At 47.9% G+C, this 18,567-nt stretch overlaps 1 protein-coding gene across 1 annotated transcript; it reads right to left on the bottom strand.

Moving 5' to 3' along the window:
• Window positions 1-375: 375 nt before the first annotated feature.
• Window positions 376-16,131, bottom strand: LOC311156380 (uncharacterized protein). Its single transcript, XM_084210252.1, has 19 exons — window positions 15,980-16,131; window positions 14,961-15,072; window positions 14,793-14,856; window positions 14,673-14,707; window positions 14,301-14,361; window positions 14,159-14,215; window positions 13,997-14,056; window positions 12,889-12,944; window positions 11,745-12,506; window positions 11,029-11,137; window positions 5,525-6,284; window positions 5,017-5,113; window positions 4,247-4,302; window positions 4,074-4,124; window positions 3,704-3,812; window positions 3,568-3,613; window positions 2,924-3,022; window positions 2,502-2,582; window positions 376-2,416 (listed from the first exon to the last, which is right to left on the bottom strand). The coding sequence occupies exons 1-19, from the start codon at window positions 16,110-16,112 to the stop codon at window positions 2,087-2,089; spliced, it is 3,078 nt and encodes a 1,025-aa protein (XP_084066378.1). The 5' UTR covers window positions 16,113-16,131; the 3' UTR covers window positions 376-2,086.
• Between the last annotated feature and the right edge of the window lie 2,436 nt (window positions 16,132-18,567).

The following is an 18,567-nucleotide window of genomic DNA, read 5'->3' as shown; positions in this document are numbered from 1 at the left end:
TGGCATGTGAGGATGAACCATTTGCTTATTTTCAATAATAAATCGGGGTCAAATAAAGAACAGCAAATGTTTTCAAGACAGGCAACCAAAACAAATCACAATTTCTAGGTGGTTTTTTTCCTCCCTTTGTTATTTCAGTGTGCTATACTGTCCTGTTCACTAAGATCTTTGGTACACCCAGAAATACTTCCCACGAGAACAAGATGTTTGTCCTTTAACACCACATTATCAACAGAGGTAATTTGCTACTTTTCAATGAATTATCCCTTTTATTTGTTTATTTCTTTGATCAGCTATAAATGAAAGTTATTCGTGTATATAAAACTGAAGTTTTTACTGTTGAAATTGAACTGTACATGTTTACTACAGGAAAAAATATCAACTCTTGTTTAACAAGACATATACATCAATAAGCAATAACCTTGTGGAGGATTTGCAATCACCTGGTCTATAAAAACAAGCAGGACAAGTAACAGCAATTTATATGCAAAAGTAATGATTTAATGACTATAAGCAAGACAAAGCAATAAGAATTGTGCTTCTTTTGCAGACTGGAGACAATGAAATGTTTAACTACAATTTTTCCGTACAAACATGAAACAATATCCATATAGAATAAACACCCTCACAAATGTATAACTGATGGGTGATGAACACACACAAAGTTCGACCAAAGCAAAGCACAAACTGAAAAGTGTTCCGGGCTGTTCATATTTTACGGTGGAAAAGTTCCTCCTATTGAAAAAACCCCACCCATAGAAGCCTCTAATAAAATGCACCTACTTGCAGGCCATTAAAGAGAAGGCATTCTCCACAATTTATTGGAAATATTAAAGTACCAGTTAAATTTTAATGAAGTTAGTACTGTACCATATACATATATATTAAAACAAATTTAGATAAAATGCCTTCATCCAGCCACTTGCTGGTTCCTTAAAATTTATATCAAACAGTTTATGGCTTCTATAATGATTCCGTGTGCTTTTAGAAACACAGTCCCACCACACCAAATAATAAAAAGGTAATCAAACAGGTCTAAAACTTCCACGTCCCTTGATTTCTTTTTTTCATTGTATCACTTCAACATTTGGTAAAGAAAAAATATTCCACTTGGAAGGAAAAAAAAAAAAAAAGAAAAGACAAAGCAAGTAAAATTCTTTTAAGATTGCCAATTGCCTCCAGGTTATCAGAGACTTGAATGTGCTTCCCCAATACTGTAGCTCTCACACACAACGTGTTTCTTGCAGTATGAGCAAAGCTCAAACAGGCGGCATCTGCAAGGGTCGAACCTGTTTAGAAATTTAACAACCATATCATGAGTGCATGAAACACAATATTTTCTTTATAGTATTTATAAATATATCATACAATACTGTTTCCTGTTATGTCATATACCAATATGGCATTGTACAATAAGCATAATGCCATCTGATTCTTACAAAAGCGAATCATTTAAACAAGTCAGTAAATAAAACGGTAATACCCGCTTTTAGGCATACAGATTGTAAAACTGAAGTTTTCTTTTGATCGGTTCTGCGCAGCAACAGAGAAGTAAAAGATGCAACATAAGAATCAAAATGGCTAATACGCAAAAATTGTTATTCACAGTGACATGGCTACATATATGCATTTTTCTATGCATATTCTTTCAATTTTGTTGGATTTCAAGATGAAAAAGCACTTGCTTTCTACAGGTTCACAAAACAGTATAAGAACAATAACAATCGAAGAGAACGCAATGGAGGAGTTAGTCTGGATTAACAAACTACTTCCCAGGATTTGTATTGACTTCTGGAGACTCCTGGCTCCAGATGATGGGGACAGAAACAACTCCACATCATTCAGAACAGGTGAAGGTGTAACTTTCGTTTGTTTCCCAGTCCTCTGAAAAATTTACATTTCAATCTTGCGTTTCCAATAACGTCCATCCTGAATGTCACCTAGTCCGCCTTTTATAGCCAAGTTCAGTGTTACTACAAAAGAAAGCAATTTGGATGATAGTCACATGGATTAGCATCTATAAAGCTGTAATGGCATGGAGAGATCTATATAAAGGAGGGGCGAGGGTGGTAGCCTGGTTGGCAAATCAACCAGATGAAGTGGCTGAGGAGCCGTTTATTGATGTTTTCCGAGCTCTGTTGGTAAAGGAGGACTGGTGGTTACTGCTGGGGCTGCTGCTGGTGCCATTCATGGTGCTGGAGATGTGGGGGAACTGGGGGTGAGGAGACTGGACTGGTGTGCTGGGGCTGGGCAAACAGGAGGAGGTGGAGGGGATGCCTCCTGCTGGGCTGCTTGCCTTGTCGCTCCCAGAGTCACTTTCCAGCTCCCCACTATTATTCAAGCCTTCCCTCTGGTGACTGATCTTCATCCTCTTGCAAGTAGGTCGGACCCGGTATTTCAAGGGCAGAGGCCCATTCTGCAAAGCAAAAGGGAGACCCTGGTAAGTGTCCTGCCCAGGCCATGACCCGCACCCTCCCGGGAGGCACACTGGAAATACTCACCCGCCTCCAGGTATAGATGTAGGCAATATCCATTAGGGTGTAGTAGTCCTTCAGAGGCTCCTCTTCATACATCACATCGATCTGTTCAAGACATGAACCCTTGCATTAAGGAACATCCAGGCACTTACCCCTAGCACATGACTGCTCTGAGGTAGAAGTAGCCCCACTGTCACAGATACCACAAATACATCAAGGAGCAATTTCTTGATACTTTGATATTTGCAGCACTAAAAAAATTACAACGTCACCAAACTCTACGGACAGATATTTTAAAAATAAACCAAATAATGCATGGCACACACCAGAAATACTTGGCTGTTTCCACTTGCTGGGACTGGCTGTAGTGAGAAAAATGAATCCTACCAAAAACAACCCCCAAAAACACCAAACAAACAAACAAACCACTCTTTCCCCATGCGTACCTGAAAAGTGTTAGGTATATCCATCTTGCTCCGCAGGAACTTTCTTAGATGCATCACTGTCATTGCTGCTGGGCAGCGCAAGTATCTTTTGTCATTCACCTAGTGGCATAGTAAAGAAAGTCAGTCTACTGAGAATGCGCAATTACCCCCACCAAGGTCGTATTCTAGCATTTCATGTTGAAAACAGTGCACCTTACTAGATTATCTACTGTAATACAACAATGCCTGCTGTCCTGGAGGGCACATCAGAAATAAGCAGCAAATTACAGTTCTAGAGAGAGTAATTTAAAATTGTAACTAAATTAATATGTAAAGATTTGTATTACATTTAATATCTTTTTAGAGTACATATGCAATACATATTATTTTTTAATAAATTACTAAATATCTTTTCCCAAACTTTGACAAAAAATCAGATTCTGCTTTAAAAATAATACTGTGGGTATTTTGAATTTTTAAAAGTTGCCTGCATATATAGCTATATGAAAATGTTTTACCTCTTCTGTACCTAGTGCCATGATAGGAGGTGTGTTTCCTTTATTCTAGACACACATACCTACATATTTTTCTCAGCTACAGATCTGCCCCGAAGTTGTGCGTGTGTGTGTGATATGTTTCCCCTGGAGTAAAGGAAAGTTATTTACCTCTTCCTTTGATTTTTCTTTCTCCTTATTTCCTTTTCGCTCCAGTCTGTGAGAAGAAATTACACAATTACAACAAATGATAAATACAGGTGCTATCAAATAGGTAAACATAAAATTTTGCTATTGCGGAACTTGCCTATTCTGGTCAAAGAATTCAATGGATAAGCTTATTATCTCATCGTCTGTTATAATTCTTTTGTCTTCATCAGCCACTTCTCCCCTGTCTTCATTAGAGCCATTGGCAGCTGCACAGAAATTTCCACAATAATTTACATTTTGAAATTCAAATCAGGAAGAATTGCAATTCTCAGTAACAAGAAAAAAATTCTTCACAGTAAGATAATGAATGAAAGCTACCTGACTGTTAAAACAATAAACTTTTATTATGCTGACTTTACTTCTTAAAATTCTGTGACGGTAATACATCACTTGTGAGTTAAAAAGGAAACAGTAAAACATCTAGCTCAATGCCACACATATTAAAGTTGCGAACGAGAAGCTTTTACCATCAGCCGACGGATGAGCAGCATAAAAATCCCTTCTTCTTTTCATTTCATCTAGATGGAAAAGCATATATTTTTCTTTTAGTAGTTACTCTGTAACTCACGGTATTGATAAAGGATAGCAGCTCTGGTTTTGTTTTTCTGCTCTTAATAAAATACCTGATTTAACTACTTACTTTTGAAAAGGCCTGGTACTAGCTTGTATACAATATCCTGGAGAGTTTTATCTGACCTGAAAAAAGAACAACCCCACAACATAAAATTAAGGAGATGAAGCAATATTTTAATCCAAATGGCAGCTCCTCACTTATAAACTTTCACAACAACGAGGCATCTTCTACAAAGTGGGCGGCCAGTCATAAAAAGTTAACTTAAAGGACCTTGTAATCAAACTAACCCTGCTCTAAATACCACTCTGAACCAAAACTCATCCATGTTACCACAACTGAAAAAGAAGTCGCTCAGACTGAAGGAAGGCCTTAAATCTTCTTGTCTTCCTAGAAAGTACAGAGAGCAAAATGCAGTGCTGACAACAAAAATGTTTCTGAAATGCAAATTATATTTTAAAGGCTTTTGCCTCTTAGTTTGGAAAGCTGCAGCAGGAGTTTTCATGACTAGGAGCTGTAGTTGGAGTGATGCAGGTCTTGGAGATACAGAAAGTAGAGGCAAGAACTATCGGGTGGTACAGCAGAATGTCAGAGAGGGAAGGGACATCAATGACTGGTCTATGCTAAAATAGGCCAACAAAAACATCTAGAGGCATCTTCAGTTTCAATCAGTGAAGAAACTCCAAAGAGACCACATACACACGAGGTAGCTTGTAAATTGACAAGCCCTTTCAGATTTAAATTGCAGACGAAGAGATAACATTGACACCGACTACCGCTGGTCTTCCCACATAAAGCAAAACCAGAGATGCAGTGCGCACTTCCCAACTTTCTCCTACCTTATATTCAAAAGCGGTCGAGTTTTGTGAACTTGGACATCACAGATAGGACAATACTTGCTGGTCTCCAAGTAACGCACGATACAGGTCTTACAAACTGTAAGTCAAACACCACAGGCTTTTAGTGATGCTCCTAGGTGCCGCTCAGATATGCATAGATAAAGGTGCGATTTTCTAAACTATGCAAGCTAGAGCAAATCGTCCATTGTCAGCAACACACTGCTTAAGCTAAACAACTACCCAAATAAGCTGCAATTACCATGAAAAGGAGACGCTTATAGCACATATATTATTACTTTAACAAAGACCGTAGGGCCGTCCTCAGAAAATCTGCACCGCGGCTGGAACACCTACTTCCCCTCCCGTCGGGAAGGAGGAGGGCGTCGGTCCCGAGCCCCTCGGGGCGTTTGGGCTGGGGAGGATTTTTTTTTTTTCGTGTGTGTTCCCGGGATGCCGGGAAAGGAGGGAAGCGGCGGGGGAAAAACGCGGAGCGCCCGGTCGTACTTACAGGAGTGGAGGCACTCTATGATGGTTGTTGCATCAATGAAGTACCCGCCGCAGAGCACGCACATGAGATGGGGGTTTAGCTCGGTTATTTTGATTCTGGTTGTTCGGTGCATTTTGGCGTGGCGAGGAGCGGCTCTGAAAGACACACACACACACAGAGGAGCGGTCAGCGGAGACAAGCGCGGCGGCGTCCCAGGTGCCGCGGTCCGGCGCATCCCCTTCCCCCGTGCATCGCATCGCATCCCCCGGCGCAGAGGAAGACCAAGCGCGGAAGACGAAGGCGGCGGCGGCGCAGGGCCGGGTGGCGGGCGAGGGCCGGTCCCGAGGCCGGCGGGGCGTCCCCGCACCGCACCGCCCCGGGCCGGCCTGGGCGCAGCCCCGCGGAGGGGCGGTCGTTCCGCGGCACCCACCGCGCCGTTCCCCGGCGGGCACGGGCGATTCCCGCGGCGCGGCGGCACCGGCCGGCTCGGGCTGCGCGGGCGGCTCGGCGGCGATGCGGCGGGGAGCTCCGGGGGCGACACGGCGGGCACCGGGCTGCCGGCGAGCAGCACAAAGGGGAACCAGCGCCTCCCGGTGCGGCTGCCCTGGCATTTCCGGAGCGCGGGGAGGGGCGGCGGGGGGAGGGACGGAGGGGGGGGACACACGCACCTCGGAGCTGGGCCGGGCACCGGGGCGGCGGGGCCGGCCCGCCGGGGGGGTCCGGGCGGCTGCCGCTGCGGCTCGGTGCCGATCCGGATCTGCTCCGCTCTCCGAGGGGGTTGCTATAGCAACTTACACTTACACTTGGCATCCTGCCACCGCTGGGAACACACGAGAGCCGGGCGGGGGGCGGCCGGGGGGGCGGGCCGGGCCGGGCCGGGCCGGGCCAGGGGGTGGGACGCGGGGCCCGGGGGCTGGCGGTGGGGGTGGAGGAGCCAAGGAGCCCGCGGGGGTCTGGGAGACCGACTGCGAAGGGAGGGGAGGGGGAGGGCGGGAGCGGCCCGGGCGGGGTCGGGTGGCACAGCCCGAAGGGTGCCCGGGCGCGGTGCGGGGCAGCCCGGCCGGCGGGGGCGGCCCCGGGCTTTGGGGTCTCAGCCTGGTGGAGGCGAGTGCCAGAGGCTCCTCCCGAGCCTCGGCCATTTCGGATCCTCTCAGGGGCCTCTCTCCACGTCGACTCGGTGCGAGGAGCTGGTCTGAGATAGCTCCTCTCCCCCTCCGCTCCCTTCCTCCGGCGAGCAGAACCGCGCCGCGCTCCCGGGACCGAGCCCCCTGCACCGCCAGTGGGGTGTCGAGCCCCAGCTCCCGCTACACCGCGCCGGCATACCCGCTCCCTCCTTCTCTGTTCTCCTCACTTTTCTCCTTCCTACCTCTCTTTCACCCCCAACTCTTTTTCTCTCTTTCTTTCCTTCTCCCACCTTTTGAAGCTTGTTTGAAAATCATCCCGCGGACGAGGCGAGCGCGGTGCAAAGTTTTGCAAAAGGTGTAAAAGAGATTTGCTTTACCAGAGCAAGGCGCTTGGACGGGAGAAAACAAGTCTCCGGATACTTAAGTAACCCCCCTTTTCAGCAATAAAGCACACCGAGAAGGGGGAAAAAGCCCAAACCGACTTTAAACGGTACATTAGTGACAACATGCGAAGGACCATGTGACCAGATCATTCCTAAAGCTAAATCAACACCTTGTCAACACAATGCAGAGACAAGAGTGAAAAACAAATGTCATTTTCATAGTCTGAAACCCATAAAACCCCATCGCAAGCACTGGCACCAACGCTAGATGCATACACGCTGTTTAAAATGAGAGGGAATAACAGATAAGGGGAAAAGCACACACAGGGAAAAATCCCTGTCAGCCACGTCAATTGTAGAGTAAATTATTTTCTGTCAACCAGATTCTGAAAAATGTAATGTAACAACGTTGCTCCACTCCAAGCTATTAATTTCCCCAGGTCAGTGCTCCCAGCACACCGACTCCTGTCCTTGGTCCCCTCTCATCCCGAGGCAGAGCTTGCGAGCCACCTCTCCCCGCAGCACCGAATGCTCAAGATGCGAGCAAACTTCAATGTTAGGCAGCGGGAGGAAAAAAAAAAGGGGAAAAAAAAGAAGTGGCAACACAGTAATGTTTCTAAAAGCTGTGAACTGACCAGGACAGGGGTACAATATTCATCAGAAGTGTGCACAGCGCCAACGAGCGACCCCGACCAGGAAACTTCTCTTGTTGCTGCAGGAGAACCCTTGAGTGAACAGCAGATAAAACTCCCCAACATCAAACCATAGCCGGCCAGCACAAAGAAAAGCAAAGTTCCAGAAGCACCAAGCCAGACCAGGTCCCCAAAGCTGTTCCCAGCACCGTGCGGGAAAGCAAGACCCCCACTGCATTGTACTGCGGTTTAAATGTCGCTTCCAGGGTCCCTGACCCTCCGCTTCTTCCTTTTAAACTGATACCGAGGTTTTGCTTTTCCCAGAAAAGGCAGAGACGGAGTTTCTGCACGCCTCTCTGAAGAACCCAGCGCCCTGAAGCCAGCGGCTCTGGAGTCCCTTTAGGTACTTACACATGGACAGCTTTCACGGTTCTGTGTTTTATTTGTTCAAGTCACTACCTTATAATTCATAAATATCTAAACCAAAAAAAAAAAAAACCCAGCAGTGACCGAGGTCACACAAGTCGGCTGACCGAGAATTCCTTCCCAGCCCTGACAGACTGGGACAAACCTTTCAAGACATTAACGCGTTTATTTCACGCAGGCGAAGCCCCTTCCTAAATGGAGAGGGATTAAATTCAACCGTGAAACCTGTTTTGTCGAAGCAACCCCTAAATGCGGATTATTTATTGCCCAAAGTTAGCACATTTCCAACGTGCTATGAGCTATCTTGAAAATCAGTGATTTTCCACAGCGAGCTGAACCAGGCACTTAATTTCTCCCCAAAAGCCACCCGCACAGGCACACGCGTGTCTGTGCCTGCGGGGATGTAACATGAACGCAGCACATTTTACTACATCAGCCTGAGTTTAATATCTTGGTACGAGGGAAACCCTTTCAGATGTTTCTCTCTGCTCCTGCTGATCGCACGGTGAATGCCAACACTTCACAGAAATACAAACAGCCTTTTAGCCAGGACAATATATATTTACACACTGACACATGGAACAACTAAACGTAAAATATATGTGGATAGTACCTGCTACAAGTAAACACTGCCAGCCAACCGATTATACAGAGGCCTTAAACAAGTTATGTCAAAATGAAGAAAAACAGAAGTGCATTCTCCTGCTAAGAATCAGCTACATTATTAAAAATCCATAAAGGCAATAAGCTATCAAACCTTGCTCGACAGGTCTCTAACAGAAAATACATACATAAAAAAATAGAAGCATCGCTCGGGTAGGTTTGTGTACTTTGTACCCATCTCCTCTCGGAAAACTCTCATCAGGAATAAAGCAGCCTTCATTCTACATCTTCACCCATTATCAGCCAGAGCCACTTGTACTATCGAGCCTGTTATTACTCTTTCGCTTAAGAATGGCCACATATGTTTTAAAGGAGAGGACAGTAGTTCTTTCAGAGGAGGCACACAAACCTCAAGTATCTCTGTGCAACTCGCTGCAGCGAGAAAAGACCTGAATATTGGCAACAGAGTGCAAAAGGACCCCAGTCTCTTAAATCGCCTCCCTGGGACTAGGCGTAAGACACAAACTATCTACTTTTAAAAATACACTAAAATATTAATTTTGTAATATCTAAGCGATCAGGTAGGTCAAGACTTCGTGTCTCTGGCAAAGTGCAACACAAGTCTGTTTCCAGGACGGGCTGCACAGAGACACTCAAAGTAGTTTTACTGGACTGTACTGAACGTCCCTGGTCTTAGGGACAGTCCTCCAACAGAAACTGCTCTCACCACTACAGACTACGCAAAAAAATTCTTTTAGCGACAAGCTTGCAAATGGACACACATGCCCAGGTTTTCTTCGACGTTCCTGGAGAGTGGAGGAGTGAATCAAAGTTTTTAGAGGCTGAAAAGTTACTGCCTCACTTTTATGAAAATGCGATTTTTTTCCTGCTTATTTTCACCTGATTATTTGCAAATGTTTACAGCAGACACACAGAAACATCCCGCTTTATATATTGCCAAGGCCATTCAATTATAAAAACATAATACCAGCAACTTTCAAGTGCTGCCCATAAGCAGCACGAGGAGCCCACTCGTGACATCTTTAAGATCTGACAAAGGATCTCATGTAAATTTACCCTTCCCGGGCTCAGGGTAAAAAAAATACCAACCAGAGAGAAGAAATTCACACACACCACCCCCCCTCCGCGTCCCGCAGACACATCACCTTTGCTCCAAAGGCTCCAGCAAACCGCTCGCCCCAGCTCCCCAAGACCGCATTAAAAGTGCTACCCTTACCCCCCCAAAAAGTTATTTCTCGGCGTTGACCACCCCTTGCCTCTCCCAGTAGGCACAAACCCCTAAAGTTCAGCATTTAGAGCAGAAATGTAAGAGGAGACATTGGAAACAACTGGGAACCGCCATCTTACAACCCATCCAATTTCACAGAAGTACTTGTCCAACTTAAGTTAATAACATTTTCTGCTGGGTGCCCCGGCGCCTAACAACCCCCCCAGGAGGATCGCTACCCCCCACTGGCTCCGTCTCTATAAAATGGGTGCATTATCTGACATTTTAACCCCCCCCAGACACATTTCTTTCGGGGAGGACTGAAATCACTTGACCCAGGCAGCTCCAGATTTCACGAACGTCCCTGTTTAATCAAAATCTGCCTTTAAACAAAGGGCGCTCGGGCCGGGCTGGCAGCAGGGTCGGGAAATATAAATATTCTCCTCGGGGGCCATGTGCACAGAAAGGTTTTAGGGGGCGTCTGGAGAAAGAAAGGAACTAAAATTTGCAAATGTGGGTGCGTAACGCGAGCGAGTGCACAGGCTGCTGCTGCTGCGTGTCTGTATGTGTGTGTGTGGCTAGAGCAGCCTGTCAGCGCTTTTCCCATACGGAGAGCTCGGGGGACACCTAGGCGCCCCTTTGCAGCCCCCAAACCGGCCGAAAACCGCCGCCGAGCCCCCTTCGCCCCCCGCCCTCGGTAAGGCGACACCTCGCTTCATACGTACCCGGAAAACGGAGCCGGTTGGTGATGATCGGAGCGGCCAAAAAAGACAATGAAAGTTAAAAGTCGTTCAGCAGAAAATGAATGTGAGCCAAGCGGCCATCTTGAAATGAACTGCAGACGCTGTCAATTGCAATAAGCTTATTGCCGCCGCCGCCGCTGCGCTCCGCTCATTTTAGTTACAGAACGCCCGGGTCTCCTCCGCTCCTCGCGGGCCCTTCTCGCTCGCTCCCTCGCTCTCTCGCTCCCTCCGAGTTGGCCGCCCGGGCGGCTCAGGCGCTGGGAGCGCACAGTCTCCCCGGTCCGGATGGGTCCTCTCTCCACCAGCCCATTGTCTCTCCCTCTGCCCCCCGCTCCGCCTCGCGGCCTCTCTCGCGTTCCTTCTTTTATTATTATTGTTATTATTACGAGTATTATTGTTGTTGTTATTTCATAGTTGGTGGCGGGGACCCGGGGAGGGAAGGAGGGCGGGCGGGCGGGCGGGCGGGAGGAGGGCGGAGGAGGGAAGAATGCAACGCTGAAGGCACACAGTGGAAACTGACACCGTCCCCAAAATGGCTCGGAGTTCGCCCGCCCCGCCAGCGTCACGTGGGGCGCCTCATTCCTTAAGGGCGGCCTGGGAATTAGCGGCGCTGCCGCCGGGGCCCGGCAGCCTCCCCGTGACCCAATCCCGCAACCCGGCCGCCTCCTCCCCCTCCGCCTCCCCCCCTCGCTCCCTCCCTCCCTCGCTCCCTCCCTCCCCTCCCCCGCCCGCCACCCCCTCCCTTCCCTCCCTCCTCCTTTCCTCCCTCCCTCCCCTCCCCCCGGCCCTGCACGCGCTCGCCCGCGCGCCGCCGATGCCTCCTTTTCCTCCTTTTCCTCACCGCCCGCCCCGACCCCCGGCCCCGCTCCGCGGCTCCCGCCCGCCGCAGCCCCAGTGCCTCCCGCCCTCCTTCTCCGCGCTCCCTCCGCCCGCGCCGCCGCTTCCCTTCAGCCGCCGCGCCCCCCGCCTTGGCCGGCGCTGCCCCTTCCATCCTCGCCGCGCCGCAGCCCCACAGCCCGCACGCCCTCGGGCCCCACACGCCGCCCGTCACCCTGCCCGCGGAGCCCTCGCCTCCCTCCGCGCACTTGTTGCGCGCTCCCACCCCCGCACGCCCCGTCCCGCCGCGGAGGGACCCCCGCGGGGACCCGCACCGCGGCCTCGCGCCTCCGCCACCGCGTGCGCGCAGCCGCGCGCCCTTCGCCCCGCCGCGCCCGCCCGGGGCCGCGCGGAGCCGCCGGCGTCGAGGCGACGCGTCCCCTCGAGGGCCGCGCGAACGCTTTTCCGCCCCGAGCGGCGGCGGGCGCGGGTATCGCGGGGACCCGCGGTGTCCCCACACTCCGCGGGCGGGACGGGCAGCCCCGGAGCGGGAGGGAGAGAACGGGGGAAACCCGCGCGGTGCTCACCTCCGGCGAGGATAAGACGCCGCCCGCCGCTCGGGCGCTGAGGAGCGGAGAGGGAAAAGCCCTGCTCCGCCGTGAGGGACCGGCCGCCGCCGCGCATCCTCCGCGGGGGCCGCTCTCCCTCGGCGGCAGGTGCGGACGGAGCGCGCCTCGGAGCCCCTCTGCACCTGCGGGCGGGAGCGAACGGCGACCAGCGGGGCTGGCGCGGCCCAAGGCGAGCGGGAGGTGCTGGGAGCAGCCGCGCCGTCGAGCCGGAGCCGCCGCCCGGCTCCGCTCCATTCCGCGGACTCTGCCGGCTTTCCGTGAGGCGCCCCGGCTCCACAAGATTAAACCGAATCCTTTCTCGCCCCTCCGCGCCGGGGTCCGACTTTTCCTCGTAGGAGAGATGTAAGATCGGCTGGAAATGACAAAGCGCGGCGGGCGATTTAGCAAACCCGCCGCAGCCGCGGCACGGGAAGAAGGCGCTTTTGCCTCACTGAGCTGATCTAACGTTTAGCATCTTACTTTTAGGCACAGCTAATTCATCCATAGCAATTGCACAACAGGCGCAAATAAACCTTTATTAGATCACAGAGAAAAATAAGCAGTGACAGTTGTAAAAATATACAAAATAAGATAGAAGGAATACTTTGATGACATGACAGTTCAGCAAATATTTAACAGGGGTTAATAAAAAAAAATTACATGAACAGGGAATACCAGTGCAGATGTAAAAAAAATCACTTAATTCATATCCAAGGACTTAAAAAAACCCCCAGTTTGCATCAAGAGATGAAAGACATTTGTCATTTAGGAGACACTTAGAAAGGAAAGTGCTTCAGCAGGCTGACACCTTCCTTCAATCACATCTGAGTCGCTCGTTCTAGACTTTTTGCAGCATCTTTTAGCTTTCCCAGTAAGTCCTAAGAGATGAAATAGAGTCTTAGAATAAGCATATTTTTTTAAGGTCAGCTAGAAGAACAGAGTATTTTTTTTAAACAGAGATTCAAGTGAAACCAGCACCTTGTAGTACAAAGAAGTGTTGCAACTGATGAACAATTCAAGCAAATAATTAAATAGCTCTGTATTTTACAATGTAGTCAGAAAAGTGGGAACTGAAGGAAAACACTCTTTAAAATTTATTTTCTCCTAAAATAGATCATTATTATTTACACATAGATTTTATTGGTATTGCTACAATGGCTAATGCTGACATTTGCTTCCGGCTTTGAAGTATTACATGGATTTCTAAACACTGAAAATATTTTGAGTGCAATTTGTACTAGGACCATTCTCCAGCCAAAGCACTGAATCAAATTTCACTATGCCAGCAAACCAACTAGAAACACTCATTGCTGACAAAAGGACAGCTTTTAAGACACACAGAAAGAGGAGGTGTAAACCTGAAGTTTTAATATCTTGCTTTTCCTCTCCCACCAAGCCCTCTTCCCGATCCTCCAGAGTTTGGTCACTTCCAAGCATTACAATACCTCTATTGTTCAGTTACACATTTAAATCGCTAAACAAAGATCAACGTTTGTTTCAGGACATTTCTTACATGTCATTAACACCACTGAAGAGCCTTCAGTTCCTTCTCTATTTTTAATCATGACACATTTAAATCACTGAACCAGCTTCTTTAATCATTTCTCTAAAGCACGGGAAATCAGAGTTTCAGAAAATGATGAGCTTCCTCCCACATATACATATGGATTACAGTTATGAAAACAGACAAAATATTTATGCACGTATGTAAAACGCTCCCCACGCAACTAAAATCAGTTACTTTCCAACTTTATTTGAAAAGACAGTAAAAATACACTTGCATAACTTTTATGGAAAATTCTCTTACCCCCCCCCCAGTATTGCCTTTTTTAAAAAAAGTAATAGTGTATATGATTATGAATATGAATTTGTTAAAAACATGTACATCCACAATTGGGGCTAAGCACAGAAAGATGAAGGAAACAAGTACCTGTAATTGCTCCATTGTACAACTAAAACTAACATCTGGGTGTGATCCTGAATCACTGTTCTGAAGGGAAAAAAAAAAGCAAAGAAACAGCAATGTCTATTGTATTTAAAAAATATCTTGAAATTGCATTTTTTTCCTTTGAGGGTGCTGGGAGTACAGTACCTCTACATTTAAGGTCACCAAATAGGAAGGCTGATAAGTTTTATGAAGTTGATTGTTCTAAATTAAAAACAAAGAACATATTAAAAAGTCAGGTCTCAGCATTAAAACAGACTAAAGAAACACCTTGATCTGTTAAAATTACCTTGATCTGATATTCCAAGCGCCAAGACACATCAGTTATATGGAGAGGAGATCTGCCTATGCTGGAAGACACAACAGTTACAAGTCCCCTATGCTAAAAGAAAAGGTCATTTTCTCAAGCTGTCCATCAATAAAGAACTTTTCATGATCCTGGTAATGCTTCTTGGAAAGTTCTAAAAGGTTATTTTAGAGTAGAATTCCAAATGAAGAAAAGTTTCAATAGCTGTTTTCTAGTGTTTGTTAAAAATGCACTTTATTTTTTAATGGAAAAATATTACTTACTTTAATCACCTAAAGTATGCAGAAGTGTTTTCCAGGACAGTTTCAAACTAACTGTAAGTGAAACCATGTCTCTGCTGAGTGATTGACCTACCTTCCCAATAGGATTTCCAATGCATCTTTGTTTTTCTGAAGCAAGAGAAAAAAAAATTACTAGGTTCAATAAATTCCTATGAAATAAGAAAAATTAATATGATAAAGTTGTTTTAAAAACCTGATATTCGGTGCAAAATTGTTCTATTCTCTCTTTATCCAGTTTGCAGTCTTCTAGGCACGAGCTACAGGGAAAAAGAATTTATTAGTTTTCTGTTAACATTAACTCAGCAGTACACTTCTAAGTAACAACTGCTAGAAAAATGGTGTAGCTCCCAAGTATGAGTACCTTATAGCAGATATGTCAGCATTCTGCTTCCCTGCCTCCAGAATACACGTTGCAGCCGCAGCATGGCAATGTTTTAATACTGTAGGGTCAATATCTTTCAGGTCTGGATCGTCTAAAATAAATGAATTACTGATGACACACTTATTTGCCAAACCCCAGCACACGGTACCAAAGGCTGCCTGCTCGCCCTTTGAACGCTATCTTTCCCACAAAAACGTCAAAATGAAACACGTTTGGTGTTTCAGAGCGCAAGTACAGAACAAGCAGGCAAGGTGTGAGGAGGCGCAGGAGAAGGTGAGGGGCTGAAGCACTGGCTGGGGCAAGCCGTACCAGGCGGGGCTGTGCGGCGCTGAGCGCCCCGCCGCCTCTACATCTCCTTCCCATTAGAAAGAAAAAAAAAAAAAAAAAAGAAGAAAGAAAAAAAAGAAAAAAAAAAAGAAAGAAAGAAAGAAAGAAAGAAAGAAGGAAAACCTCAATTTCCTCTCGAGCCCCGTCCGCGATCCTCAGCAGACTCTTAATGGCGAGAAGCGGGGCTGGGGCCACCGGCCAGGAGGGGCACCGGGACCGCCCGCCGCCCCGGCTGGCACCGGCAGCTCCCTCCGTCCGCGGAGCCGGCGGCGGAGTCATTAACACGGCAAAATTAATTGCACCCTCGTGCCGGGGTTGCCGCAGGACGCGTCCACGCGCGAAAACCCCCGCAGGGTCGCAGCGAGGGAACACCGCCCCCCTAGCCCAGCCCAGCCCAGCCCACCCCGCGGACACGAACGCGCGGGGCGACCCTTCCCGACCCGCCCCCCTTATTTCGGACAGCTCGGAGCTTCAATGAAGCGGGCGAGCATTAGCGATGACACCCCGCGCAGCGGCACCCTGGAGCCGCCCGCGGGCGGCAGCCGCCCCGCGTGTGTGCGTGGGCAGCGCCGCTGCAGCGCCTACATGCGCGGGGGCGCACGGAGCCCCGCGCCCGCCCGCGCGCTCCGCGGAGCGGCGCGGCCCGCACCCCCCACCGCGCCACGCCTTACCCAACCCGGCCTGCGGGTGATCCAGGAGGCTGCGGAAGGCGGCGCGGAGGAGGGCGGCGAACGGGCGGCGGGGGAAGCGGCGGGGGTCGCCCAGCAGCCGCCACCCGCCCTGCGCGTACGGCGACAGCTCCATTGTGGGCGCCGTGACCTTCGACACGCGCCCACGTGACGCGCGCGCAGCTGATCGCGGGCGCGAGGCGGGGCCGCCGCCGCGGGGCGGGCGCGGGCGGGGCGCGAGGCGCCGGTGCCGGTGCGCGGCCGCGGAGCCCCGCGCGGTGCGCGCCTCCTCCCGCGCGGTGCGCGCCTCCCCCGCTGCCCTGCCCCACCCAGCCCCGCCGCTGTTCTCTCCACGCGTGTCCAGAGTGTTGCCCCTCGCTCCTTGGAGTTCGGAGTGGGAGGTGATGCTGTTTCCGTGGGAGATGCGCCGCAAGGGCGTGTTTTGGGGTGTAATTAGCTCCTAATGAAGCTTAAAAGAGCTCGTATCTCATGAAGTCCCTAAAGCGCTTGTATCTCAATAGATGTCTAACGTGCATGTGTTGGTGTGAAGCTTTACAGCCCAAAAACGTCTTGCGGGCAATCTCAAATCCTCAGGAGCAGAGCCTTATCCCTTCCTTACAGGGTATCGTAGAACCACTGAGGCTGGAAAAGGCGTTCAAAATCGTCAAGTCCAGCCCTCGACTGGATAGCACCATGCCCACCCAAGCGTAGCAGAGCGCCACAATCTACTCGGGTTTTTTGACATTTCCTGGGATGGTGGCTCCATCACCTCCCTGGGGAGCCTGTTCCAATGCTTAACCACTCTTCCAGGAAAGAATGTTATTTTGCTTCTGAAACGTCTATGTGTGTCATCAGATATTCCCCCCTTCTCCCCACGGTTACAGATTTGTGTATCAAACCACGTTTTTACCTGTGGTTATGGCCAGCTGAAAGGTGAACTTACTACTAAACTAATACCTTTTTTCCTAAAGTAATTTTCTAGCCAGGGTTGCTGTTGTATTTTGGCAAAAGGCTCTGTACATTTTGATGTACAAAAAATAGTTACAGATAGCCAAACCAGCCTTTTGTGGTGATTTAGGAAAGGTGTACGACTGCTGTCTGAAAACATTTCCATGAAAATCTAATAAATTCTTCACGAGGTATTAACCTCTTATATTATGATTTTATTCTTCAAGTATTGAAACATTGCCATAATCCTCAAAAATACTAAAGTTTACTTAAGTAACTTAAAAATAAACAATGAAATACTGTGTGGTTATATCTCAGCTAAGGACCAAATTAGTACTGATGTAATCAAAAAAGGTAAAGGCCTTAGTGTGTTACATGAATCATTAATCATGATGTATATGACCTTTGGAGTTCACATACAGAAAATGTTTTAGATCTCATTTTTTTCTTTGTGTGCGTCTATTCTGCATGGTCAAGAATCTTACTGTGTTACTTGTCATTCTTTATTGAACAAACATTTCTGCTGGACATTTCTTAAAGGGAAATGCAATGCTGAAAGCTACTCAGCCTAAAAAAATATGAGTAGAAGCTAAAGGCCTTTGCCAGATTCATTATTCTAAAATAATATCTATACAATGTCAAAATGAACAAAAAATTTAATTTCTTCTGAACTGTCATGGTAATTGACTGGCAGCTAATTTAACCAAAAAGCTGTTTGGAATTTGTATCCATCACTCTCACTAATTACAACCCGCCATATAAATGCTTGGTCCAGCTTTGGAGGCCAGTTTCAGCTTTGTCCTAGCACAGATGGTAAGATTAGACTTTATCACATCTCACCACAACACCTTTTTGGGTTTATTTGAATCATGCTACATTTGAGATCATCCATCAACTTCTTTTCTTTTTCATATTTTTTTGTGATTTAAATAATTTTGTTATAGTACCTAATTAATATTTTTTGCAAACCCAGCCAGTGCATGCATCTCCTTCAGTATGGATGCAGGCTACCAAAAGATTCTGCCTCCAGTTTCCTGCCTCCTGTGAGTTGTCTGGCCACTATGTTATAAAAACACACATTTATATACCTAGGTCTTAATTGTGCCCAAATTAAGGTAAAGAGGAAAATCATACTGGCTGCAGGATCAGGCTCTCAGTTCTAACTCTCCTGTACAATATTAGGCCTCATGATACTGTGCAGAATGAACACGGAATGTTTTGGAATATGATCTGAAATACTATCTCTGGCCTGATACATAAAAATTAATACCACTGAACTGACAAACTGCAAGCTTCAGAGTCTGGCAGACAGAAGCCCCAGTCTTTTTTTATTTTCCCCAGAAACAAGAAAGTGGTAGTGACAGGCAGGTGGGCTGACAAAATAAGGCTTTCTCTCTTTTTTTTGGCAGGGTTGTCAAATATAGACATGATACCTAAGAAAAGCCAGCATAAAATGGAGGAGAAAAAAAACCATAACATGGAGGAGAGGACAGAGTTCTGAGCTGTAGAATTAGAAAGGTAAAGAGACTAGGGCTTTAAAAAAGGGTTGTCACCTAAAATGTATTAAAATGAACACACCGTGTATGATTGCACATTACAGCAATTTCTTCTTCAACATCCCATTATCATTTATAGCATATTGA

Source organism: Fringilla coelebs, assembly GCF_963513975.1.
Source record: "Fringilla coelebs genome assembly, chromosome: 1".
In the NCBI taxonomy this organism is placed as follows: Eukaryota; Metazoa; Chordata; class Aves; order Passeriformes; family Fringillidae; genus Fringilla; species Fringilla coelebs.
Note: the sequence above shows the minus strand (reverse complement) of the source record. Positions and strands in the feature narration are given on the sequence as shown.

Excerpts from the sequence above, each read along its gene's own strand:
- LOC311156380 (XM_084210252.1), bottom strand. The coding sequence starts at position 16,112 with ATGGAGCTGTCGCCGTACGCGCAGGGCGGGTGGCGGCTGCTGGGCGAC. Across the intron at positions 3,813-4,073 it reads TGCTCATCCGTCGGCTGATG|CTGCCAATGGCTCTAATGAA; the intron begins GTAAAAGCTTCT and ends ATTTCTGTGCAG. Across the intron at positions 2,583-2,923 it reads ATATACCTAACACTTTTCAG|ATCGATGTGATGTATGAAGA; the intron begins GTACGCATGGGG and ends TGTCTTGAACAG.